The 27,417-nt window shown below is 42.2% G+C and overlaps 1 protein-coding gene across 3 annotated transcripts in view; it reads right to left on the bottom strand.

Annotated features, from left to right (window-relative positions):
* Tmem62 (transmembrane protein 62) overlaps positions 1-26,329 on the bottom strand; it is a 32,709-nt gene extending 6,380 nt beyond the window's left edge. The window contains exons 1-13 of one of the 3 annotated variants that reach the window (XM_050134336.1): positions 25,995-26,329; positions 25,662-25,773; positions 24,507-24,644; positions 22,686-22,755; positions 20,552-20,693; positions 18,410-18,534; positions 18,153-18,275; positions 15,797-15,952; positions 13,102-13,261; positions 9,372-9,485; positions 6,524-6,608; positions 3,074-3,178; positions 1,076-1,194 (exon numbers count right to left, since the gene is read on the bottom strand). In XM_050134336.1, the coding sequence (XP_049990293.1) occupies positions 1,076-1,194; positions 3,074-3,178; positions 6,524-6,608; positions 9,372-9,485; positions 13,102-13,261; positions 15,797-15,952; positions 18,153-18,275; positions 18,410-18,534; positions 20,552-20,693; positions 22,686-22,755; positions 24,507-24,644; positions 25,662-25,773; positions 25,995-26,174 (1,629 nt within the window). In that variant the 5' untranslated portion in view covers positions 26,175-26,329. Of the gene's footprint in view, positions 1-1,075; positions 1,195-3,073; positions 3,179-6,523; positions 6,609-9,371; positions 9,486-13,101; positions 13,262-15,796; positions 15,953-18,152; positions 18,276-18,409; positions 18,535-20,551; positions 20,694-22,685; positions 22,756-24,506; positions 24,645-25,661; positions 25,774-25,994 lie in introns of those variants that run through there. The other 2 variants (XM_050134337.1, XM_050134338.1) reach the window with 2 other exon arrangements.
* Positions 26,330-27,417: the final 1,088 nt, after the last annotated feature.

Genomic DNA, 27,417 nt, shown 5'->3' on the forward strand with positions numbered 1-27,417 from the left:
AAGAAGAAGAAGAAGAAGAAGAAGAAGAAGAAGAAGAAGAAGAAGAAGAAGAAGAAGAAGAAGAAGAAGAAGAAGAAGAAGAAGAAGAAGGAGAAGAAGGAGAAGAAGAAGTCGTCGTCCCTGGGTTGGAGTTGGACCTGGAAAGGTTTCTGGTTCCAGTCTACTGCCTTGGAGGTTCCAGGCTTGGGTGTGCCCAAACCAGCAGAGGACCTGCTCACTTACTCAGAGGTCCCAGACTCACACTTGGACCCACAGGGGTTCCAGGTTCCTGCCTATTCCATTTGATGTCCCAGACCAATGCTCAAACCCACAGAGGTCCTGGCTCAGGCCTACTCTCTCTGAGGTCCCAGACTCATTTCTGTCCCATAGTGTGTTACATGGAGACATAGAGCCGCCTATCCACTGTGTTCTTTGCTAAGACACTACTTGGAAGCCCAGCGCTGTTTTTTGTACAGTGAAGTTTTCCTTAAATAACATTCACTTTCCTTATGTATCTATTTTTTCATCCCTCTGAAACATTTTTCCTTACCACAATAAGTTTTGAAACATTTTCCTTACCATAATCAGTTTTGAAACATTTTCCTTACCATAATCAGTTTTTAAAACTTGAAAATATAAAATTTCTTCTGCCATAAGTCTCTTATTTCATTTTTATCAATAATAAAAAAGTATGATAAAAACTGGGCATAGTGGTGTGCACCTTTAATCCTAGCATTCGGGAGGCAGAGGCAGGTGGATCTCTGTAAATTCAAGGTAGCCTGCTCTACAAAGCAAGTTCCCGGACAGCCAGGACTATGGAGAGACCTTTACTTAGCCTAGCCCCACAAAAGAAAGCACAATGAAACAAATAAGAAGAACCCTGAATGGGCAGAAGGTATTCTAAATGTTTACAACTACTTCCTGGCTTTTTGTCTAAAAGCAAATGTAGATATTACAAAAGAGGGAGAAAACAGGAAGTGAGCAAAGTGCCGGCAATTAGACTGCCCTGCTGGAAAGTAGGAGCAATAACGCATGGTAATCAGAGATCCCTGACAGACAGTTAGTTCAAGGCCAGGATGTTCTAGGGATTTCTTACCTGCATAATTCCACTTATAAATGTTAGACCACCTTGCAGGAAATGTCCATCAACAAATATCCCAAACGAAAAGCAGCAACCCAATTTGCCATCAATTATTTCACCAACAAACCATGGTCCTGACAGAGGAATGGGCAGAAAAGCAGGAGATTAAAAAACCATGAATCTTTCCAGGCATGGTGGTATATGCTTTAATCCCAGAACTCAGGAGACAGATCTCTGTGAGTTTGAGGACAGCCTGGTCTACAAAGCGAGTTCCAGGACATCCAGGGCTATACAGAGAAATCCTGTCTTGAAAAATGAAACAAACAAACAAACAAATAAACAAACCTATGGGTCTAGGCCAGTGTGGTCGCTTAGTGGGTTAGGGCACCTGTCACTAAGCCTGACCACCTGAGTTCAGTTTCTGTGACCCACATAGTGGAAGGAGAGAACTGACTCTTGCAAGTTATTCTCTGACTGCTAAATACACACTGTGGCACATGTGCCCACACATATAAACATGCATAGAAAACAAAATGTGATGGTTTGAGAGAAAATGGCCTTTCAAGGAAATGGCACTATTAGGAGGTATGGCCTTGTTAGGTAGATAGATATGGTTTTGTTGAAAAAAGTGTGTCACCGTGGAGGTGGGCTTTGAGGACTTGTATATGCTCAAGCCATGCCCAGTGAGGCAGACCACTTCCTGTTGTCTGCTGATCAAGATGTAGGACTCTCAGCTGCGTGCACACTGCCATGTTGCACCATGATGATAATGGACTAATCCTCTGGAACTGTAAGCAGCCCCATTAAATGTTTTCCTTTAAAAGAGTTGCTGTGGTCCTGGTGTCTCTTCACAGCAATAGAAACCCTAACTAAGACAGAAGTAGGCACCAGGAGTGGAGTACTGCTGTGATAGGCCTAGCCATGGTTTTGTTTGGAGGAATATGGACTTTGGGAATTTGGGTTAGGAAAGCAGAATGCTTTAAAGGCTGTTTAATGGGCCATCCTAGTAGGAATATGGAAGACTGTGGTGCTGAGTGTGTTTTGAACTGTGGGTGCCTGGATCAAGAGGTTTCAGAGGAGAAGAATGTTAATGTGTAGCCTAGAGATTGTTCTTGTGATATTTGGGTAAAGAATGTGGCTGCTCTTTGCCTTTGTTTGGAAAATCTGCCTGAGGCAGAGTTTTGGATTAATTCCATTGGCAGAGGGAAATCTCAAAACAGCCTAGTATAGACTCTGTCCTGTGGTTATTAGTGTTAACTCTGATAAAGTTATAATGAAAAGTTATAATGAAAAGGAGCAAGCTGAACAAATAAAAATACAAAACATACAGATTGAGAAAAGGGGCACCAGGATGTGAAATAGAGCTAAATCCTGTGTTTAAGGAGATAAATGGATTAAGAAATGGAATAAAGGGAGTGGTGACCTTGGAGCAAATTCCCAGCAGCTGAATTTCTGATTTGTGAAAAGGAATTACAGAAAAGCTTAGAGCCTGCCGTGGGGCACTCCTTTAATCCCAGCACTTGGGAGGCAGAGGCTGGCAGATCTCTGGGTTTGGGGCCAGTCTGTTCTACAGAGTGAGTTCAAGGACAGCCAAACTTAGACAACAGAATGTTAAAAACCTTATGAGCATGATAGTCTTTCCAGAATTTACAAGCCACATGCCTATTTCAAGTATATCATAGACTGATAGGATTTCATAATCCAGAAAAGTGTAGAGAAAATAGCTGGTTTTTATTTACTTATATTTTTTTGCTTTAAATTTCATTTATATTTCTTTATGTCTTAGTTGGGGCTTCTATTACTGTGAAGAGACACCTTTATAAGAGCAATTTTTATAAAGGAAAACATTTAATGGGGTGGTTTACAGTTTCAGAGGTTTAGTCCCAGAAAATGATTTATGAGGAACTCATATGCCATCTGTTAAACCTGGAATATAAATTACTTTGTTGACAAAATTCTCAATATATTCTTTAGCAGAATTCTCTACAATCTTGGAGTTTATTCTTTACTTACCAAGCACTGTGTATAAAGTCAGCAACAATACAGAGTAGTAGAAGATGTTAGTTTTGCCCAAGATATGAAGGGAAAATGCGGTCATATTTGCAAATCCCGGAGGTTCTAAACAGAAGAAAAGAATTAAAAACCTGGCAAACACATGCAAAGTTAATTTCTCTAAACCTTTTCTAGAAGATTTCCTTCTTTAGATTTTCTGAAACTCAGAACCCTGGGGAGCCAACATACACAGAATCGCAGACAGCAAAGCTCAAATGTGGCTTTGTTGTAGGTCAGATAGACACGTAGAGGGGAATACCTAATTATATATTCCATAATAGATTGAATTCTCACATAGATTATGAATTTAAATGACAGACACACTTGCCAGAGGTCTACACTACACTCTTTTATCCTCAGGTAAATCTGAAAGATGTTGCCATGTTCAGAGGATGATCAATCAAGCCATGACTCTTTTCCATAGGATTTGGTATTTAAGCAGTGCACAGACTTCTAAGAGCTATAACAAATATATGTATTTTCCCTCTATGTGATGCATTCTCACTTTACAGAGCCCTCCCCATCAGTGGACAGACAATACAGACCTAGGGACGACTCATAGAAGGACACAGAGGGAAGAAGGCAGCCATTCGCAAGGCAAGAAGAAAAGCCCTCCCTCCCAGAGTGGGGAGTCTTGGTCTTGGACTTTTAGCTATAGAATTTTTTTTTTTTTTTTGGTTTTTCGAGACGAGGTTTCTCTGTGGCTTTGGAGCCTGTCCTGGCACTAGCTCTGTAGACCAGGCTGGTCTTGAACTCACAGAGATCCGCCTGCCTCTGCCTCCCGAGTGCTGGGATTAAAGGCATGGGCCACCATCGCCCGGCCTAGCTATAGAATTTTGAGAAAATGATTTTGCTGTGGTTTGGGCTAACTATGGTATGCTGTTATTTAGGGCCTAACAAACTAATATACATCTTTACTTTAAAAATGTGGTGATAGTTCTGTCCAAATCCTTTGAAACTAGCTTCTTTGTATCTTTTTATTCATATATAATTAGTCATATATTATTCATATATTACATCCTGACTGCAGTTTCCCCTCTCTCTACTCCTCCCAGTTCCCCCACCACCACCTCCCCTCCCTGGATGGCCAGTAACCAGAGGCTGGATATCCCTGAGACCTAGAATAGAACCAAACACAAATGGTAGAAAAAAAATTAATGAAATATTTCCTAATGATATTCCACTATACTCATAGATCCCTTGTATCTTCAAAGGAACATATTTCTTTTAAGCCAGATAACTGAGAAGGTGGGTGTAGCTATTAAGGTAATCAATCAGTCAGGAAGAATATGCTGATATGTAATTTTAATGCTATTTTAAAATTAGTAATGCAACCTTAACCCTCCAAGATTTAAATGGTAACAGAAAAGCGCTATGAATGCCAGTCCAAAGGCCAGCTCTTGCTTCTCTCTTTTGGATGTGACATAAAATAGTACTCTCTCAGCCTGGCTGCTTCAGAATCACCTAAACACTCAGGAGTGGATTTCCATGCTGCTCTTATACTCCAATCCAGTTAGGTTAAATTGACCTAGGAATCTATATTTTTAATGTCCTTAGGTGATTCTTTTTTTGTTGTTGTTGTTTCCTTTCGTTTTTTTGTTTTGTTGTTGTTTTGTTTTGAGATTCTTACTCTGTATTGCCGTCTGGCCCCAAACTCACTATGTAGCCCAGGATATCCTTGTGTTCGTGGCAATCTTCCTGCCTTAGCCTCTTGGGTGGTAGGATGACAGACAGGCATGAGCTACAGCACACCTTTTGGGCCAGACTAAGTCATCAAGAATGCAAGGAGGACAAAAAGTACTGCTGCCCTCCACCCTCTCAGTACAGCCTAAGCAGAAGCAGGACAGGACCAAGTAAGATCGCAGTAAAGGATGGAAACAGTTGGAAACTGGGGGAAAGGTTAGCTAGCTGCAGCTCCATGTTTCAGCTCTGTAAACCAATAATCAGTGTTAGGGCTTTGAGAGGAACATGTTTATAAACAGCTTCACTAGGAAAAGCAAGAGTGGAAACACAAATGACTCTGTTTAAACACACTCCTGGGACGCTTCCAAGAGTCATGAAAGGCACACTCTCCAGTGCCGTTGCCCAGCTCTACTGACAGCAGAAGTAAGCAAGTAGGAAGAAGTAAGCAACAATTACGGCAGGTACCAAGGAGGCACACAAAATCTTTCTCCTGTCTTGAGACTGGCCTCTAACTCTAGATCCTCCTGTCTTCATCTCTCTCATGCTGGGATTCTGTGCACATGACACACAGCCTGGTGGCATGTTGAATCTCCATGGCTTCCTTAACAAGGATGACATGCATCTGCTATGCTCAAGGCATCAAGGTAGGTGTTAGCATACATGTTATTTAGGATGGGTGTTAAAAACGACAGACACAGGTAATCACCCTTAACAAGTCTGAGATGAGACAATTATAACACCAGCCCACTTCCTCCAGTCATAGGCTCTCAACAGGGAGGAAATGGCTAAGGAGAGAAGGGGAAAAAATCTGGTGAGGATGTGGGACTTTCTTGCTCACTGTCATCATTTGAAAATTCACCTTCCTCTAACTGTATTAATAATGATCAATTAGCCAGGCGGTGGTGGCGCACGCCTTTAATCCCAGCACTTGGGAGTCAGAGGCAGGCGGATCTCTGTGAATTCGAGACCAGCCTGGTCTACAAGAGCTAGTTCCAGGACAGGAACCAAAAAAAAGCTACGGAGAAACCCTGTCTCGAAAATCGTAAAAAAAAAAAAAATTAATTCCCATTATTTATCACTGTATTACAGAGACAGCACAGGGAAAGACATCTCTCAGGAGAGGTAGTGAGCACCACAGGCACCACCTCATAGCGACCCCATAGCCTGCCCGGAGTGTATTCAGGATTACACATGCCCCACTTAAATTTTACCCCTCTCCAATTTGCGACAGAATGTCACTGTGTGGCCCCAGCTGGCCTGGAAGTCCCTATGCAAACCAGCTGGCCTTGAACTCATGGAGATTCATAATGCCTCTGTCTCCTGAGTTCTGGGATTAAAAGGATGTGCACTATGCCCAGCCAAATTCTTCCAGTGCCTTATTTTTAATTATTTGAATTAAATTTTTTTCTATTCAAAGGTATTTCAAACATAAACTTACATTAAATAGCTATTTATAAAAAACAATTACTTAAATTAAAAGCTGGCCGTTTTGAGTTATATTGTGAATTTGCCATATTTTGATTAAATCACATTTTATTGCCATACACTTGGGAGGAAAAGAATTATTTTTCAAGATAAATATTACAGAAAAAATAATGGTCATCTGAAGAATGCACCTCACAGAGTGCAGCGAAGACAGTTCACACTGCTTTGTATCTTTGCTAACAATGAGGGTGTTATGGGATACTGTCAAGTCCTCTGAGAACAAAGGGAATCACGACTACTGACCTTTAAGCTCTGGGTATGCTAGATATCGAAATGTAATCAGAATGGCGAGCTGGGTCAGCACAATCAACACAAACAGGACCCGGGCCTGCAGAGAAAGAGACATTGATGTGAACAGATACGCTGGTACAACTCCAGACAAGGCTTTTAAACTAGCTTCATTAACAAAATGTAAGTGACATAATAAGAAATACGTATTTTAATCTATAAATTTCTTGTCAATAACTCCTAAGACCTTTATAATTTTATAAATGATAACAGGAAATAGTAGAATACTTCCTCATAAAATACTTGGTTGATGAGCAGAAGGAATGTCACCTGTGATTAATAAGAAGCTTTAGAAAGCCACCAAGAATGGAGGCTAGTTGCTAGATGGATCAGCTAAGCGCCGAGGGCTGGCACTGTGTCCTTATACCATCCTCCTTTGTTCTCCAGGGGAAAGGTGTTGAATTCATCACTAAGGGCCAATAATTTAACCAACGAGGCCTACACAGTGAAACTTCATAGAAACCCTGGCTGGAGGGTTCCAGAGGCGACTCTAGAGAATAGCAGGAGTGCTGGGCTGGGGAATGGCATGTGCCTCGAAGGGCGGGGACATTGACGTTCAAGCCTCTTCCTCTGCCTCTCTTCTATCTGGCTGATACTGAGTTTATCCTTAAGTAATAAACCAGTAATAGTAAGGAAACTGTCTTCCTGAGTTCTGTGAGCCATCTAGAAAACTACTAATCCCAAGAAAGGAAGTCTTAGGAACCTCCAATTTACAGCTAGTCCACAGGACATTCTGGACCTGACTGCTGTGAGGAGGGAGGGGGGAGGAGGGCTGAGCCCTTAGCCTGTGGGATCTACACTATTTCTTGGCAGTCATTATAAGAATTGAGTTAAATTCTAGAACACCACAATCAGTATCTATGGAGAACTAGAGAACTATTTAAACCAGAAAGCCCCACACATTTGGTATTTGAAGTGTGAGAAGAAGGGGAAACAGGGCCTTTGTTTTTAACATCAACAACAAAATACTTTGTAAAAAAAAATGTGGCTAAAGAGAACTAAATAAATATCTGATTAACTGATAATATCATGAACTGCTTAGTATTGCTTTTTCTCAATTTACTTGAACCAATATTAGATGTTCATTATACCTGAAGGGTAATCTGTTTATTTAAAGTTGGATATAGGGCAGGAGTAAATCGTATACCACAGGGTTAAATAAGCAAAGAATGCATTCTCTCTCTCTCTCTCTCTCTCTCTCTCTCTCTCTCTCTCTCTCTCTCTCTTCATTTTTTGAGACAGGGTTTCTTTGTAGCTTTGGAGCCTGTCCTGGAACTAGCTCATAGACCAGGCTGGCCTCGAACTCACAGAGATCTGCCTGTCTCTGCCTCCCGAGTGCTGGGATTAAAGGCATGTGCTACAACTGCCCGGCTGAAACTCTGCCTTGAAAAAACAAAAGAAAGAAAATTTCCCAAATAAAACTTAAGACTAGTTGGGGCGGTAGAGGCAGTGACCCCACTTGCCTTTGATCCTAGCACTAGGGAGGCAAAGGCAGATGGATCTCTGAATTCAAAGTGATGATGTACAAAGTGAGTTCCAGGACAGCCAGGGCTACACAGAGAAACCCTATCTCGAAAAAAAAAAAAAGAATATAAAACAAAAACTTTAAATTAATGAAGAAACCACCATCCAAAAATTGTAATGATGAAATTAAATACCCATTATTCATTTTTTTCAAAAAGCATAATTATGCATGTAAAAAAAGCAAATTATTTAAATATTATGCATGTAAGTGTATACCCTAAGCTATTTGGGGGAAGTAAAATTAAGGAAGGTTTCAATTATCCTCAACAGTTTACTCTGTAGCCAGGCGGTGGTGGCACACGCCTTTAATCCCAGCACTTGGGAGGCAGAGACAGGCGGATCTCTGTAAATTCTAGGCCAGCCTGGTCTACAAGAGTTAGTTCCAGGACAGGAACCAAAAGCTACGGAGAAACCCTGTCTCGAAAAATCAAAAAAAAAAAAAACAGTTTACTCTGTATTATTGTGTATGTGTGTGCGTGTGTGTGTGTTGTGTTAATGTTCATGACAAGGAAGATTTCATGGACTGTGAAATAATAGTCAGTCACAGTCATGTGCACTTGTATAATCCATGTACTCAGGAAGCTGAGGCAGGAGGATTGCTTGATCTCAAATATCCAAGGCTACTCTGAAAAACACAGTAATACTTTGCCTCAAAAATCAATAAAGAATAAATATGCACACACATACACACAAACTAATATAAGAAAATAACCACAAGAAGTTCTTGAGAGATGTCTCAGCAGTTAAGAGCACTCACTGGCTGTTCTTCCACAGGATCCAGGTTTGATTCCCAGCATTACAACCATCCAAAATGCCAGTTCCAGAGGATCTGATGCCCTCTTCTGACCTCCAAGGAAACCAGGCATGCATTTGGTACACAAACATACATGTAGACAAAATACTCATACACATAAAAAAAATAGGTAAATCTTTATCAAAAGAAAGAAAAAAAAAGAAACGCCTGGCTTGGTGAGATCTTGGTGAGATGGCTCAATAGTACAGTCACTTCCCAACAAGCTTGATGACCTGAATTCAGTCCTTGGGATGGTCCATGTGGTGGAAGGAGAGGACCAACTCCAGCGGGCTGTCCTTTGACCTCCACACACATGCCATGGTACATACATCCCTATCACATACACACAAAACATTGTATTCTTATAGATAAACAGTAAACTTTGTTTTATAAGGTTTAAAACTGTATTATTTAGAACCTTGCATTTACCATTTCCAGTTAAAACAAACACTCACACACAAGTAACATTTTATTGACTTTACTTACCACAATGTAGTGGTCAGTGAGGAGAATAAATGATGCCAAAGGATCAAATTTGAGATGCGTATTCTCTTTAGCAGAAAATATGTGGTGAACACTCTTACTTCTTCCAGCAGAATCCTAGTTACAAACACAGCCAAGAAGCAACTTACAGGCATACAGTATGTGCAGGTTCTGATTATACACCTATTTACAGTTTCTCAACAACAAAGGTTTCCTGGGCTTGAGGACCACCTTGTCTTCCCACACTAAACCTGAAGGCTGAATCTGAAGGAGGTGGGGTTGAGGGGCTACACTGAGGAGAAGCAGTGGTGGAGCTCAGACAGTAAGGACAGAAATGAGAAGTAAAGAGCAAGAGGGTGGTGCACACCTTTAATCCCAGAACTTGGGAAGCAGAAGCAGGTGGATCTCTGAGTTTGAGGCCAGCCTGGTCTACATAGTGAATTCCAGTCAGAACTTATTTAGTGAGAGACTGTGTTAAAAAAGGAGGAAAAGAAAAGGAAGAGGGGGAGAAAGAGAATAATGGTTCAGTTGGTAAAATGCTTGCTGCTGAAGCAATCCCCAAATTCAATCCCTGGAATCCATGCAAAAAGCCAGAAATGGGCCGTAGAGATGACAAAATCAGGAAGAATAGGGTTTGGATGCTACCACACATAACAAGCTTGGTGTCCTGCAAATGCCTTTTAACACCAGCTCTGAGGAAAATGACACACCTTCTTCTAGCTTCTGTAAATATACAGGTACACATACAGACATATAAACAAATACATATATCTATTACCCCAGTCCTAGGGGGAGGAGGAAGAGAGATTGAGATCCAGAATTCACTGGCTGGCCAGTTTAGTCATATCAGTTCAGTGAGAGACCCTGCCTCCAAAGATAAAGTAGAGGTTGGGGAAGTGGCCTTCAGTGATTGAAGTTCTTGTGCACAAGTATGAAGACAAGAGTTCAGATACAGGGCTGGAGAGGTGGCTCAGAGGTTAAGAGTGCTGGCTGCTCTTTTGTAATGAGATCTGGTGCCCTCTTCTGGCCTGCAGGGATACATGCAGGCAGAACACTACATAATAAATAAATGAATGAATGAATGAATGAATGAATGAATGAATAAATAAATAAATAAATAAGAGTTCCGATACCAAAAACTCATATAAATTAAGTGGGTATGGTGGCCTGCCTGCTTCTAACTCCAAACTCAGAAGTTTTAAGTGGGATCCTCAAGCTGGCTAGCGAGACCAGTGTTATGGACTACTCCTTTACACTGTGTGAACATATGTCACTGTGATTGGTTTAATAGCTAAGCAGTATTTTCAGGGCAGAGCGAATGCTGAGAAGATGAAGGTGGAGTCAAGAAGAGATGCCAGGAGACACAGAGCAAGCAGCACGGGCAGTACAGAGTAAAGGTAACAGAGCCATATATAAGAATATAGATCAAAATATATTGGTTAATTTAAACTATAAGAGCTAGTTAGAAACAAATCTAAGCTATCAGCTAAGCTTTCATAATTAATAATAAGTCTCCACATAATGATTTGGGAGCTGGCAGGCAGGACAGAAAAAACCGCCTACAAACCAGCCATATCTGCATGCTCTGGCTTTGATTACCAGACCCTGCCTCACTGAATAATATGGAATATTGCATGATATTTTGATTGTGTTCTGACAAAGCTTGCTTGGAGTCAGAGGGCAGAGCTAGCCACTAGTTGACCATAGAGGTTTGGAGAACTGTAGACAGACAAGACGGGGCTGAGGGGGATCTCAGTCCTTTGGACTGTAGAATCAAAGATGCAGGAAGCAACTGGTGGCTGCTCCCAGTGCTCTGATCTTTCAGGTTCTTACCCCAATATTTGACCCCCAATTTTTTTAATTGATAAAGATTAATTATATTAATGCTTCAATGGAAGAGCTAATAAGGATGATTCCCAGCATCAACCAAGGGCCTTCACATGCATGCACACCTATATGCATGTGTTCCCGTAACATCCACAGACATGCATAAACACACATACATACTGCATACACACATACAGATCACATATATAAAAATGGGAGAGAATTTACAAAATAAGATGAAAAGGACAATAAAGCAGAGGTGGGGAGAGGGTCTACATGGTAAAAGAAATGGAAGATATTGCCAGGTGGTGGTATTATACACCTTTAATCCCAGCAGTCAGGACAGGGGCAGGTGGTTGAGTTTGAGGCCAGCCTGAACTACAGCGAGAGTTCCAGGACAGCCAGGGCTAATTGTTATATAAGCCTTGCTTGGATTCTGATTTGAATCAACCAAATGCATATGTGTGTACACATATGTGCACACATACACACACGCACGCAAACATGTATGCACACGTGTGTTCATACACCCATACCTATCTAATGTGATGTATTTAAATTGGACAGAACTTTACCATTAATGAGTGAAAGAACCAAGCTACCTGTTTAATAATCAGTCAGTAGATTGGATTCTTTTGAGATAGCATCTCACTGTTGGAGCCAGCCATGATAAGCTTAATAGAAACAGACCACCCAAAGAAAGTTCTTTACCCAACCATTATCACCTGCCAGTGTAGGACCTAACCAAGATAAGTTTAAAGGAGGCCCGAGTCTCAGTAGTTTACCCTGAGGCAATACCTGGTTGCAGGAAGAACCACAAACTGAAATTACCTGAGCACCACCCAAGAACAGACCATCCAAACGAAATGCCTAACGTTCCAACCCTTGTAGATAGAATCACCTGCCAGCACACACTCACCAGGACACCCCTAGACAAATGTCAGCCAATCAGACAACCTTAGAAGTCCCTCATCCCACTTTTACTACTATAAAAACCCAACTCTAACTGACCTCGGGGCTCTCTGATTATTCCAATACGTTGGAAATATAGAGAGACTGAGTTTGTAAACTTGTATAAAATAAAGGCTCATTGCTTTTACATACGACATTCAGACTCTTTGTTGGTTTCTGGGGGACTTTGCGGATCTGGGCATAACACTCACCATATTACCTGGGCTGATCTCAAACTCATGGTCCTCTTCCCTCAGTCTCCTGAGTAGTTAGGATTATATATGTGCCACCTAACTAGGCTTTAGCAGATTAATTTTTTAAAGTCATGCATGTAAGATTGAAAACAAATATCCATGATTGCCTAGGGATAAAGGCAGATCACAAAGGACAAGAAAACTCGGGGCCAATGAGATGGCTCAATGGGTAAAGGAGCTTGCCACCAAGCCTAAACCTGAAGTAAATTCCCATGACTGGGGGGCTGGAGAGATGGCTCAGAGGTTAAGAGCATTGCCTGCTCTTCCAAAGGTCCTGAGTTCAATTCCCAGCAACCACATGGTGGCTCACAACCATCTGTAATGGGATCTGGTGCCCTCTTCTGGCCTGCAGTCATACACACAGAATATTGTATACATAATAAATAAATAAATATTTTTAAAAAATTCCCATGATTGTATGGTGTATTTAAAGGAGAAGAGAACCCCCCCCCCCAGCCTCAAACTGTCCTCTAACCTCCACACTTGCATCATGGTGCCTGTGGTTCTCCCTGCCCGGACACAGAAAATAAATATATAAAATGTAACTTCCAAAAGAACATGCCAAATATCCTGTGTTCAAACTTTATTTACTGCTTATCAAATTTGTTTACTACTGACTGACTAGCAATAAAAACCCAAATCAGAGTTCACTGTGGCAAGAGCCCGTGCAATAACAGAACAAACTAAAAATGGCAATTTACCTGGACGGATACTTCTATGGTGTGTGTCCCATTACTGTAGTTTTTAGGGTTCCACTTCAGTATGAAGATAGGACCAGACACGTGAGCAGCCTGGCCCACATTAGCTCCATCAATCTTAACAGCAACAGAAGTGATGGGGGATGAGGAAAAGGCCAGCACTCTGGAATGAGAGCATGTAGAAGGTGCATGATTTCAGTATAGGACATTGTTCTTAGAGAACAACACTACTGTAACCTGAGGACATAGAGTGCAGGCAGGGCCACACTGTGCAACTGCAAAGACCTTGTACAACTTGGCAATGAACTGCTAAGAAATTAGCTGAGCGGAGGTGGTGCACGGGAGGCAGAGGCAGGTGGATCTTTGTGAGTTCCAGGCCAGCCTGGTCTACAAGAGCTAGTTCCAGGACAGACTCTATAGCTACAGAGAAACCCTGTCTCAAAAAACAAAAACAAACAACAAACAACAACAACAAAAAAACACAAAAAAAGAAATTGAGGCTATTGTTTTTTCTTTCTTTTGTAGTGTTAAGGACATGCTAGGCAAGTGTTCTACCCCAGAAACTATTATTTTTCAGAAAGCAAACCAGTTTCTTCTGAGAAATCTACCTAGAATAGACTAAAAATCCTTTCTGAAGAAATTCCTGAATTCCTGGTTTTACTCTTAGGAAGAGAATGCCTATTAATCCTATGTCAAGCCTATAATTCATTCATTTGGTTCCTGATGTACTACCCAGAAAACGCAAGTTATAACCAGAGCTTTTCGGCTAACACCTAGTGCCGATATCCAGATGCCATTAAAAATACGATTGAGTAGTTAAATCGGGGTGTGCTTTCTGTGCACAAAGACAGGACTTTGCTTAGTCTGTGCCTTATGGTGAGAATGATATGAGGACCTGTCTCTCTGGAGACTGCTTGTGAAGAAACGCTCAGAGGTGCTAACAGTAGCCCTTTAGAAAAGGCAAGCACACGTCTCCTCCATGACACTGCTCTCCCAGAGCTATGACGCTGCACTGTTTGTCTGTCTGCCTCGGCCTCTCAGATGCTGTCACCACACCTGGCTTGGATTACTTTTCAAAATAAAATTTAAAAAAATATATTTTTAAAAGTGATCTTACATTTGAAAGACGTTTTCCAAAAATAATGTCTCATTAGAATTCTTTTAACAAACATTACCAAAGTCATATATAAACTATATTTTGAATTTCATCAGGATTATACAACCTATTCTTTTGGCAGGTTATTTAGCAAAACAGGGGGTGGAGGAACCCTGATGTATAATACAAATGTCTAAAAGTAGAATATGTGGGGCTGAGGCATAGTTTTGTGGCAGAGCAGCTGCCTCATTGGAATACTGAAATGCCCCAAAGTAGCTCTGTCCTTATTCAGTTAGCTCCCTCCTGTGCTTCACCCCACACACACCCAGCTCCCCAACCCCCACCAAGCACATCCCACTGGGCAGATTAATCCCAGGCAGCCACAGTGTTGTTTTAATAAAGGGAACTGAAGGCTTTGCAACATTTGACCCCCTGCTTGCCTCTGCTAGGGTACACTTGTGGTTTTGACTTATAAACTCTACTCTCCTAGAATTCTTCATAGCAGAAGCCTGCCCTTGGTCTCAGGCTTAAAGAAAGGACTCTCATTTGTCCTTACATTTGTGGTGGACTGCAACTTTCTGCTGTGGATTATAACATATAAGGCCTTAATTTGATCCCCAGCCCTGCAAATAATTAATAAAAATGAATAAATAAGTATAGATTATAAGGTAATATGTTATGGTTGTAACAATGTAAACACACGAATAGAAAGACTGGAATAAAATATACAAAAAATAATTGAAAGACCCGAATAAATCCAGACCCCTCTAGCAGAAAGAATAGAGCCAAAAAAAATCTAGCAGGAAAAATAGAACCAAAAAATCTAGCAGGGAGAGAAGAACCAAAAATCTAGGTTAGCCGGTTCAGTGACTCTGTTCCAGGAACTAGCTGACCATAAAGTTAGATTATAATCTTGAGAATAATCTTGAGAAACGGGGAGTTGCCCCATTGTAATGATCACTGGTATTTTCGGAATTTTCCAATGACGCCCTCCCTACCCCCTTTGGGTAGTGATTTCTTCCCCTAAATACCCCTTCTCCCTGCTACTTGGGTCCAACTCTACCCCTGCGTGGGAAATGAGTTTGGGGCCCCAGTGCACTGGTTCCTGTCCTGTCAATAAACCTTGTATGATTGCAGCAAGGACAGACGGTCTCTCGTGAGTTTCTGGAGGGTCATGTTACCCCAAGACTTGAGTGAGAGTCTCCCCACTCTGGGGGTCTTTCATAATGATTGGCTTAAGAGTTTCTGGATGATTTTAAAAGATTTTATCATCTTTTTTAAAAATTACATTTTAGGGGATTAGAAATAGTGGTAGAACATATGCCTGATATGCGTGAAGCCCCGGTTCAAGTCCCAGCTCCCAAATTATTTATTTATTTATATATGTATGTATATATGTGTATATAATATATACATACATACATATATATGTATATATATATATTGAATGGGATGAAACTGTGAACACAGTTTACATGTGTAGCTGTTGAAAAAAACAGAAGTGGAACATCCCCTAGCTTTTACATGGGAATAGAATCACAATGACTTTTTCTTCCTCATCCATTTTAAACTGAAAGTAAATTCTGAAACACTGAAACATACCTGATGTGTGTTGAATGGAAGAGCCTTTCTAGTGGTTCATGTTTGGCACAACTATAGAGGAGTGATTTAGGGTTGGTGATAAGAACCACGGGCCACTTGTCAAAGGTTACGTCTGCAAAGCTAAAGAGGTCGTGATCAAAGGCAAAGATCCGGTACCTGGAGGCCAGAGGAGAGTAAGGGGATTTAGTTACTTCTCATTCTGAGCTTGAGTGGGCTAAGGATGTAGTGGTGGAGTGCTTGCCTAGCGTACAGGGAGCTCTGGGGTCCAAACCCACGTGTGACACTCAGGAGGTAGAGGCAGGAGGATCAGACGTTTGTGGTCATCCTGGGCTAGCTAGTGAGCTACAAAGCTAGCCTGGGCTACAGGAGACCCTGTCTCAAAAAGAGAGGGAGAGACTTGAGGATAAACACAGAACAAATGTAGAAACCACTGGTGCAGGGTGGGGTTGCTCCAGGCTCTTCCCTCTTTCCCGCAGCTTTGTCTTCCCACCTGCAGGTCAGCAGGACTCTCACTGAGCTAAGGACTCTAATGTGTCCCAGAACAAGGCCTGCACGCTTTGATTTTAAAGCTTTTTAGCCGGTAGTGGTGGCGCACGCCGGTAGGATTTGCTGAAGGAGGCAGAGGCAGGAGGATCACGAGTTCGAGGCCAGCCTGGGCTACACATTTTTGCCGGGCGATGGTGGCCCACGCCTTTAATCCCAGCACTCGGGAGGCAGAGGCAGGCGGATCTCTGTGAGTTCGAGACCAGCCTGGTCTACAGAGCTAGTTCCAGGACAGGCTCCAAAGCTACAGAGAAACCCAAGCTTTTTAACTCGGTTCACTTTATTCTAGACAGCACTATTACACTATTGTTTTGAACCTGGGGTTCAAACATCACAAGCCCAAGATCAGGTATTCTTCATTCCACCAACAATGCTATATCAAGTATGAACTCTCATTTAGTTGGAGAATTTAAATTGCTATGACAGCAATAACTAGAAGGTCAGGCACAAAATTCAAGGGAAAAAAATCTAGTTCCAGTGCACCTGAGAGTTTGGTCCACAGACCAGCCTACACTGATAACATATTTAATGGTGAGATTTGGACACCGTTAAACTCTTTCACAATTCTTTTTTTCCCCCGCAATTCTTATGAACACCGGAGTTTAAAACTACATCCAAATGTGGTGGCTCCTATCTGTAGACCCAATCCTTGAAAGGATGAGTCAAGAGGATGGTGAGGCCAGCCTAGGCTAAAGAATAAGTTTTAGGCTAGACTGAACCATGCTTTCAAAAAAAAAAAAAAGATAGAAAAAAAAAAAGACACACATGGTTGTGTATGCCTTGGTCCCGGCACTAAGGAAGCACAAGTATTTCTACATTGGCCTAGTATACATACACAGCCAGTATCAGGCCAGTTAGGGGCTATGTGCCTCAAAAGGAATAAAAGAGACAACCCTACATTCTAGTAGACATGTCTTAGAGTTTACATGGCATAATGATGGTGAACATCAGTGCTTTAGGGGCTGGAGAGATGGCTCAGTGGTTAAGTGCACTTGCTACTCTTGCAGAGGACCCGGGTTCAGTTCCCAGCACCCACATGGTGGTTCACAACCATCCATAACTCCAGTTCCAGGAGATCTGTTCCCCTTCTGACCTCTGCAGGCACCATGCATGCACATGGTGCACATACACACATGCAGGCAAAACACTCACATAAAATAAAATGAATACATCTAAGAAAAAGTAATTAATTTTTTAAAAAATCACTTGTAACAGGTTTTACATAATGGAAAAGATTGCTAGAGACACATTAACTGACAGCTTGACAAGACCTGGGGTCACCTGAGATCTGGGCATCTGGGGGGGAATATTTTGATTTTGTTAAATGAAGAGGGAAGAACTCCCACTCCCACCCCATTGTGGGTGCCATTTCCTGACTGGTTCAGGGATGACGTACGTGAAGGGAGCTGAGCATTCTGCTCTCTTCCTGACTGTGGACACGATGTAATCAGCTGCTTCTGACTCCTACTGCCTTGATTTCCTCAGCAGGGTGGACTGTCACTTTGAGCCAGAATCAACTTTCTCCCCTAAGTAGCTTCGTCAGAGTATTTTATCACAGCAACAAGCAAAGAAATTGAGATGTGTGTGAATTTATTAGCCTGGTGGTGGCACATGCCTTTAATTCTAGCACTCAGGGGGCAGAGGCAGAAGGATTAAAGGTTAGCCTGGGCTACATAGTTAGAACTATTCTTCAAAATAACAAACCAAAACAACAGAATTATCATAAGTTTTTCCTGAGATAACCCATCAAATAAGAAAGTGTCACTGTTTTATCAAATGTGTGTAAACTTCATTTGCAGGGAGGCTTCCTTACCTTCTATTGTCTTTCCAGTCTCCCACCTCAAGTTCCAAAGTGCCCGTAAAGTGACGAGTGTGTAAAACAGGCATCAGTCCACCAAGAGTGTGGAGGTGCCCACACAAATAAGCTGTGGCCGAACTAAACAACAAAAAATAAACAGGATGAATGAACAAAGACAACCTGTGTGCCAAATCAGTAAGAAAGTCTCTTCAGAAAAGCAAGTGGATTCAGCAATTGGAAATGACCAGTTCAGGTTCTAGAACCTGCCTTACCTCATTACTGTCCGGATCCCCGGGGACGGAGAAAGGATAGTAGATGTTGTAAAGTGTCCAAACCAAATTGTCTGGTTGCTCTGACTACTTTTCTTGGAGAACGATAAGAGTTCCTCCATCTGTTTCTGAAATGGGAGAAAAATCCAATGCCAGACAGGTCAAACATTTCCCCTAAAGTTTATAACAATAATCACATTGTCTGTGTGGCCCAATGTAGGTCATGACCTGAATAGATCTCTATCAGTTTGAACTGTGTTCATTCACATTATACTCCATTCTGAGACGACTGCAGTGAGCAGAGCAAGCACCATCTGCATTTGATGCATATGAAACTGAAGAATAAGTTAGTCACTGTTTGCAGGGTTAGGAGTGTGGCTCAGGGGTAGAGCTTTTTCCTAGCAGCAAGCACGAGGTCCTGGGTTCAATCCCCAGTGTCAGGAATGGGGGAGAATAATTATCCCCTTAATGAGACAACTAATCTTTTTAGTTTTGTGTACTGCTATATCACAATTTCTAAAAGAAACACTAAGCCAAAAGTCTAAAACATACACGTTATATGTCCACCGACAAACCAAAATGTCTTAATGTCTCTATTCAATATAGTCAAATACTAGAAACTCCAACAAAATAAAATACCCACATAATGGAATACTCAGCAGTAAAAAGGGAAGAGCTTTGGATGGCCACAACCACAGACACACATCTCAGAAGCATCACACTGAGAATTAGAAGCCAAACCCAAGAATGCATACTGTAGGATCACATTTACCTAAAAATTTAGAATAAATAAAACCATGCTGATAGAAAATCAATCACTTGTACCATCAGAATAAAGACAGATTCTACAAGAAAACTTTCTAGGGTGGTAGACAGGTCCTAAATCTTGACTGAGAGAAAGTTAAAACAGCATATACGTTTGTAAATTCTTCAAACACTTAAAATTAGTATATTTTATTGTATTTAAAACACCTCATGACACTGATTTCAAAACATAATTTGCACATATGTACTTGTAATATCTATAATATGCATACAGTAATGAACTTCTGGGCCTTACCCTTTCTAATTTGGTAAAATTGGGGTAAGACTAGGGAGACTCAGGGGCTGGAGAGATGGCTCAGTGGTTAAGAGCACTGGTTGCTCTCAAAGAGGACCTGAGTTCAGTTCCTAGCACCCACATGGTGGACCACAATCATTTGTAACTCCTGTTCCAGAAAATCTAGTGCCCGCTTCTGATTCCCATGGGCACTGCATGCACACGGTATACAGACATATATGTAGGCAAAACACTCATACAAATAAAATAAAAAAAAATCTAAATTAACAGAAGACCAGGGATTCTGCATTAGGTAACACCACAATTGATTTTTATGTACTTGATCTGTGCATTGTATATTTAAAACTCTATTCTAAGAAAAAATTCTAGTTCACCAGCTCACTAAAGGCACTTGGTGATTAGGAAACGAAATATAACTGTATCCTGTATTCTTTACTTCTAGAACCTTCACATAACTCTGAACCTCTTTCAGCTCTTTCAGTGCCTGACGAACTCTGCACTTGCTAGAGTTTTCTGAACTGGTCACATGCTCTGATACTAGACGACACACCCAGGAACTTACTTGATCTTAGCTCCTTTTATTCTTCTAAGCAGGTGCACGTGTCTCAGGTAAGAGCATGTGCTCATCAAATAAGGAACTGGCATTTGTTGTGCTAAGACATAGCAAGAGCTTCTCAGATTCTCAGGTTCTTAGCCTTGCCAAAATGTTTAAGTTGTTCTCTTATTAGAAAAAAATATAGACTACTAAATAATATTGGCAACAATATAACATATAATATACTAAGCTATAGGCCCTGTAGCTTGCTGAATATAGCCTATACTTAATACATATTCAAAAAACACTTGATAGATAAATATAAAAAGTGAGTGCTCCCTTCCCAACTTTCGGGTAAGAATAGAGACAGCAGTAACAATTCTGAAGCAGCTAGTAGCTTCCAGACATATCTGTAACCGCAGTAAAATTTTTCTGGAACATATCTAGATAAGAACATGTTTACTTCAGGTAACTAAACGGTCCAAATATATTCAAGAAAAAATAAAAACAGGTAAGCTAAAAAGGGAAGTGAATTTTTTCCAACTCATACCTCATCTAAAATTCCAAAGAAATTATAGGGTCTCTTAGGCCCTGGCCTTTGGGTGGCATCCACAGAGATGAAAGAATAGTTGCCAAAGGGAGTACTGTGCACATAATGGAAAGAGCCGTCCTTCCGCACAGCAGAATATTTCCTGAAAGATACAGACAAAAGGCTTTAGTGCAATGATAGAAAGAGTGGGCTTCATGTTAGAATAGTAATAAAAGCGCGTCAAGAAAAGACGTCTAGTCAAGATAATACAATCTCTGGTCTGGACAGAGACCTAACATTCCAACTGGACTAGGCCAATCACCTGACCAAGGGATCACCCCTAGGATGGCAGAATCACTTTAAGCCATGCTAAAGAAATATGACTTTTTTTTCATTAATTAATTTACTGGGTTTTGGTGGGGGTTTTTCTTTATTCTCTTCTTCCTCTCCTCCTTCTCCTCCTCCTCCTCCTCCTCCTCCTCCTCCTCCTCCTCCTCCTCCTCCTCCTCCTCTTCTTCTTCTTCTTCTTCTTCTTCTTCTTCTTTGTGTGTGTGTGAATGTGTGGAGACTGAGTCTCACTGTGTAGCCCTAGCTGTCCTGGAACTCACTATGTAGATCAGGTTGGCCTCAAACTCAAAGAAATCTGCCTGCCTCTACCTCTTGAGAGCTGGGATTTAAGGTGTGTGCCGTCGTGCCCAGCTTGCACTAGGCCGTGGGGTCAATATCCACTACAACAAACACCTGGAGAAAAACGAGGGCCTCTTTATTAAAAGTCTAACCTGGCAGCTATTCTGCACACTCACGCTTGAAAACCAATGGAACAGACCTGCAGCCACAACCCACCCTGTCTCGAAAACAAAAACAAAAACCAACCCATCTCTTAAGAACATTTCACTCCCTTGTCAAGGCCTTCACTGTGTCCACCCTGTGACGACCTCTACCTTTCCTGACGTCCTGTAACAATTCGCACGTGAAGCAAGGCAGCATTTCATCAGCCATCCCTTCACATTCTTTTCTAATGCTGTCCTGACACGTCTTCCCTCCTTTTAGTATTACCAGAACATAAGTTCCTTGGAAGCAGGGGCCATTCTATCCCTGATAGCTCTTTTATCCCTGAGACCACACAGCTAGTGAAGAGCTCTTGAAGAACACCTAGTGCTCCATTAAATGACAAAGCACAATAAATCTCCTCAATAGCCGGAACTGAAAGTGAAATCGCGACCAAAAGAAGTATCCCGGCACACTGAAACGTAGGGACTGCTTCTCACACAGAGGTTCCCAGGTGAAATCACACTCATGACATATGAAGAAAATGTAGTGTTGATGTTAATCGGAGGAAAGGATAAAGCAGTCATGGGTGACCGCTGGTCTTTCTGGCCACTCCAGAGGTTGACAGTATTCAGTTTTCTGGAATCCCACTGACCTCAGCAGTCCACCTACTAACACTTCTCCAAAGGACTTCTACTTCGTCCCAGTTGTAACCAAAGGAATTAAAGGAAGCTGGGTGTGGCGGCTCACACCCCTAATCCCAGCATTTCTGAGGTGGAGGCTGGAAGAGGTGGAGGTGAGTTCCAAGCCAGCCTGATCTACTTAGTAAGACTCTGTTGCAAAAAGAAACAGAGAAAGAGAGAGAGAGAGAGAAAGGAAAAAAGAGAGCCAAGCGTGGTGGCTCATGCCTATACTTTTAGCAGAGAGGCTGAGGCTGGAAGGGGAATTAGAAGTTCAGACCAACCTGGGGAACATAACGAGATCTAAAAAGAATCAAAGCAGAGAAGAATATTTTTAAAAAAGGACTGATTGTAACACACATGCAGATATGTGCTCATGTGCACACATGCGCACGTACACACACATACATGATAGCTCATTTTCTAAATTGTCAAAAATTCTTTAAACATAAATTTCATCTTTTAAAAATGATCTCATTCGCTGGGCAGTGGTAGTGCATGCCTTTAATCCCAGCACTCAGGAGGCAGAAGCAGGCAGATTTCTGTGAGTTCAAGGCCAGCCTGATCTACAGAGTGAGTTCCAGGAGAGGCAACAAAGCTACAGAGAAAGCCTGTCTTGGAAACAAAGATTCCACTCATTCATTGACTGGACTGACCCTCCTTCTGACAGATCTACTTAGTAGTCAGCACTGTGCTCATTCAGGTACCTGTAATAATTCGTGATGCTCTCCAGGCTTGGAATGTTATATGCATCTAAAAAAAAGAGCAAACATTCACCTATGCAAAATAGAAAAATGCAAACATGTCAATGACAAAAGAACACAGCACTTTCTGTAACCCTTTAAATGGCAGAGTGTCGCTCAACTGTACATTTTAAGAACAGTAACTTCACCAAACTCAGATTATCTGGAAGCTTTTAAGGCACCTAATATACTGAAGAAATAGTAAGTACTTTGTAATTTTGTTTAGAACAAGTCAGTTTCAAAAGTCTAAGTCTACACTGCTGTTGCTGCTTGTCTGGAACTAGCTCATGTTGGTCTCAAACTCTCATTCTTCCTGCTTCAGCCTTCCTTATGCTGGGAGGACAGGCACGTGCTACTCTACCCATCTTGTTGTTCTGTTTTCATCATGGGGTTACAGAGGCAGAAAGAAATGAATTCTACACATTCATAACAAGTGCTCTAACAGAGTGTCTAGTCCAGGCTGGCCCGGAACTCCTTATTCTAGAGAGAATGGCCTGGAATCTGTCGTGAGACTCTTACCTCTGCCTCAGGAATGTCGCCACACCCAGTACACAGTTCGGGGGATCAAAGCAAGTGCCTCACACATACAAGGCAAACACTCTACCAACTAGTTGAGCTAGCTTCTCAGTCTCAGGTCTATGGATTTTGACAAATACACAGTGGTATATCCAAGACCACAATCAAACTATAAAGCAGTCTAATCATACCCCAAATTTTCTTAATGCCTTTAAAGTCCGTTTCTCCTTCTACCTCCTACCTCTGGCAACTACAATCTGTCATCTGCCATAGTTTTATCTTCTAGATGTCATATAAATGGAATCATACAGTACGAAGATGTAGATTTAGCTTCTTTTCACTTAACAAAACGTAGGGTTTTTTAAAAACGTAATTTTTTGAGTTTTTTTTTTTCAAGACAAGGTTTCTCTGTAGCTTTGGAGCCTATCTTGGAACTAGCTCTTGTAGATCAGGCTAGTCTCGAATTCATAGAGATCTTCCACCTGCCTCTGCCTTCCGAGTGCTGGGATTAAAGGTGTGCACCACCATCATCCAGCATAAGCCATAATTTCTGAAGAACTCTTTCTCCTTTGTAAAGAGGAAAACATCATACTAACTTTCACGTGTTTTAGATTCTCTTTTTGGTTTTTCAAGGCAGGATTTCTCCGTGGCTTTGGAGTCTGTCCTAAGAACTTGCTCTGTAGCTCAAGCTGGCCTCAGACTTACAGAGATACACTTAACTTTTTTTTTTCCTTTAACTGGATTTCCTTTTTTTTTTGTTTCCTTTCTTTTGTCTTTTTATCTTTTGAGACAAGATCTTGCTATGGAGCCTGACCGACCTACAACTTGCTATATAAACTATGCTGGCCTCAAACTCACAGAGTTCTACTTGCCTCTGAAGTTTTAATATCATATGTTACAGCTGTGTATAAGAGATGTGGCCTTTAGCGGGGCGGTGGTAGTGCACGCCTTTAACCCCAGCCCTTAGGAGGCAGAGACAGGTGGATCTCTGTGGGTTCGAGGCCAGCCTGTTCTACAGAGTAAGTTCTAGGACAGGATAAAGCTAAAAAGAAATCTTGTCTCAAAAAAAAAAAAAAAAAAAAAAAACAGAACAAAAACAACAACAAAAAACCCAAAAACAAACAAAAAATGTGGCCTTCATTATATCTAACTTTATGTTATTAGTTCCCATTTTATAACTTTATAATCTAAACTAGTAAAATCTATGTTTCTGAAGGGAGTGTGTGTGTGTGTGTGTGTGTGCAATTTTATTTGGCTCTTGGCTTTTACCATGATTTCCTTTGATATCCAGCCACTTGGTTTTTTCCAAGACTCTGGTCTTCTTCAGGATTCTCTGGTAAGTTTGCCATTCTACCTCATGTTGTCTGGATCCCAAGTGTTCCTTTGTTTTGGCATCTGTCAGGTCTCCTGTGGGTTTACATTGAACTGCAATGTAAAATAAACTCCGGGGGGGGGGGGGGAGAGCTCAGACAAACACACACCCGAAGGAATACAAATTCTTCAGCTACTCAGCACACATACATAAAATCAGTTATGAGTCCACATATGCCCAAAGCGAGCCATTTAAACCAACATGATTGTCTCAGCAAGGGCTCTATTATCATAAGTTAACAAGTGTTTATGTGGTTATTATGATATTAGAAATGATTTATAAAAGAGCCAAAATTTCTTTGAAAGCAAACAGAACACCTGAAGCAGGGGCTTATTGAGGACTGATACCTCATCTTAACAGTGGACGTGTTTCAGTAGAGTGGCAACTGAACCATCCAATAAAAAAACACAAATACACCTTGGACCTTTTTCTCTGCCCCAAACTTTGGGAGCACTTGTGCACAGACTGGAAGAGTATAGGAAATGCAGTTAGAAAACTACCAAGGGATGAAGTAACTTGAATCCTTAAAGTAACTGAAAACATAAGGTTAACCTCTTTGTACAGAAAACGTTAAGTCAACAAAGGAGAATTTTTGATTCCTGGTTAAAGGGCTTTTCCTAATTCTCAAATTCAGTGGGACATCAGCCGGTACATCATCACCACCAACACACACTCAACACACACACACTCAACATACACACACACGACACACACACACTCAACACACAAATACACGACACACACACTCAACACGTGCGCGCAGTACATATATGGCAGACAACACCTAGTCATAAACACATCACACGCCTTATACCTACTGCTTTGAGAAAACCTCGAGATGGCAAAGCATTAGCCTGAATCCTGACTCTAGTATCAACTGGTAAAGGCAATTACAAAGTCCCCTTGCCTGTAGCTCAAAGGGCTTCCTGTCAGCTGCGTCCACAGAGTTCCTGTTCCTAACATCCTCAAGCCAACAGTTGCTGCCCATTCTACCATCAAGAACTACAGTACATCACCACCACAGCACAGCACAACACAGGAATCCCCCCTACCAGTGGCCAGGACAAGAGCTGGCTGAATGATGTCAATGGTTTCCGAACAGAACTTCTCTAAGTCCAATGCTCTGCCGGGATCTTGAAACCTGCTCAGGTGAATGTCGGATATCTGTCAAAAGCAGGCATTGGACAGAGACACACAATCTGAGTCAGAAATGACAGGGGTGGCCCAGCAGCTCTAGGGCGCGGAAAGAGAAAGAAAAAGATGCGCCACGGAACCCCGGGGAAGGAGCGAGCCGGGCGCTGACCCAGCAGTCGGCACGCGACCGAGGTCCCCTGCTGGGCTGGGCTTCCCGTCCCCGCGCCGTCCCTTGCCTCCCGCCGCGTCACCTGCAGACCCCAGAAGACGTTGTGGGCTCCGGATCCCGGGGCGGGGTGCGGCCTCTGGGCGTCTCGGGGCTTCGGCAGCGGCGAGGGGGGTCCGGCCAGGCCATAGTGCTCCAACAGCAGGGCTGCCAGCGCCGCCGCCGCCAGCCCGGCCACCACCCGGAGGGCCAGCACTCCTGCCATCGCGGCGCGGCCCCGGTGCGCTCCGGCCCGCACTTCCGGCCTCTAAGGCCGCCTGCCGGCCGCCGCCACCGCCAGGCTGCTCGTTGCCTCAGCCCCGGCCTCCGCGGCCCCGCTGCCCGGCTCCCGGGCGTTTGCCAAAGTAGTGAGGACCAGGAAGAGCCAAGCGAGGGGGTGGCCGGGAGGCAGCGCGTCACCTGGCTCCTCCGGGGCCAGGCATCCCTGACCTCCGTGGTGCGGCCTCTGCACCTGTAAAGCGAAGTTAATGATACCTTCCGTGCGTGCAGCATGCTTGTGAGAATCAAAGTGTGTATGAGGACGCCTCTTAAAATACAAAAGCGACAGGAGGCTCACTCTGGCCCCTTCTGAAATAACATAACCCCTACAGGATTTCATGTCTTGTGAAAATTATCTTTTTTCTTATCCTGCTTTTATGTGTACTCATTTATATGATATTGTAGCACTGTGGTATGCCTGCCAATATTTCCTATAGACCGAGGGCAGGATAATTAGATTCTGGTTCCGGCCTTAATTTATCTAACCTACTCTATTATGTATTGCTATTCAGAAAAAAATATTTTAAATTCTTTTTTAGTGCGCTTTTTTTAAAAAATGTATTTTTATCTGCATTGGTGGTTTGTCATGGACGTTGGGTTCTCTGGACTATTTGAGAGCTGCCATGTGGGTACTGGGAATTGAACGTGGGTCCTCTGGAAGAGCAGGTAGTGCTCTTAACCTCTGAGCTATCTCTCCTGAAATAAATATTTTTATACAAATAGTGCTTTGGGCTGGAGAAATAGCTCAGAAATTAAGGGCACTACCTGCTCTTCCAGAGGTGCTGAATTCAATTCCCAGCAACCACATGGCAGCTCACAACCTTCTATAATGAGACCTGGTGCCCTCTTCTGGCAGCGGGCATACATGCAGGCAGAACAGTGTATTAAAGTAAATAAACAAACCAAAATATCTTTTTAAAACGTTTATTTTTATTTTATGTATCAATGTTTTGCCTGCTTGTATGTCTGTGTACCACGCGTGTGCAGTGCCCATGGAGGCCGGAAGAGAGCATTGCATCCCCTAGAACTGGAGTTACAGATTGCTGTGACTGTAGGTGCTGAGAGCTGAATCCCGATCCTATGCAAGGATCTTAACCCCTAACCACTGAGGCATCTCTTCAGCTGCTAAAAATAAAATGTTTAGCAGGGCGATAGTGATGAATACCTTTAATTCTAGTGCTCAGGAGGTA

This window comes from Alexandromys fortis, unplaced genomic scaffold (assembly GCF_014885135.2).
Source record: "Alexandromys fortis isolate MF-2015 unplaced genomic scaffold, M_Fortis_MF-2015_v1.1 scaffold_6, whole genome shotgun sequence".
NCBI classification, from domain to species: Eukaryota; Metazoa; Chordata; class Mammalia; order Rodentia; family Cricetidae; genus Alexandromys; species Alexandromys fortis.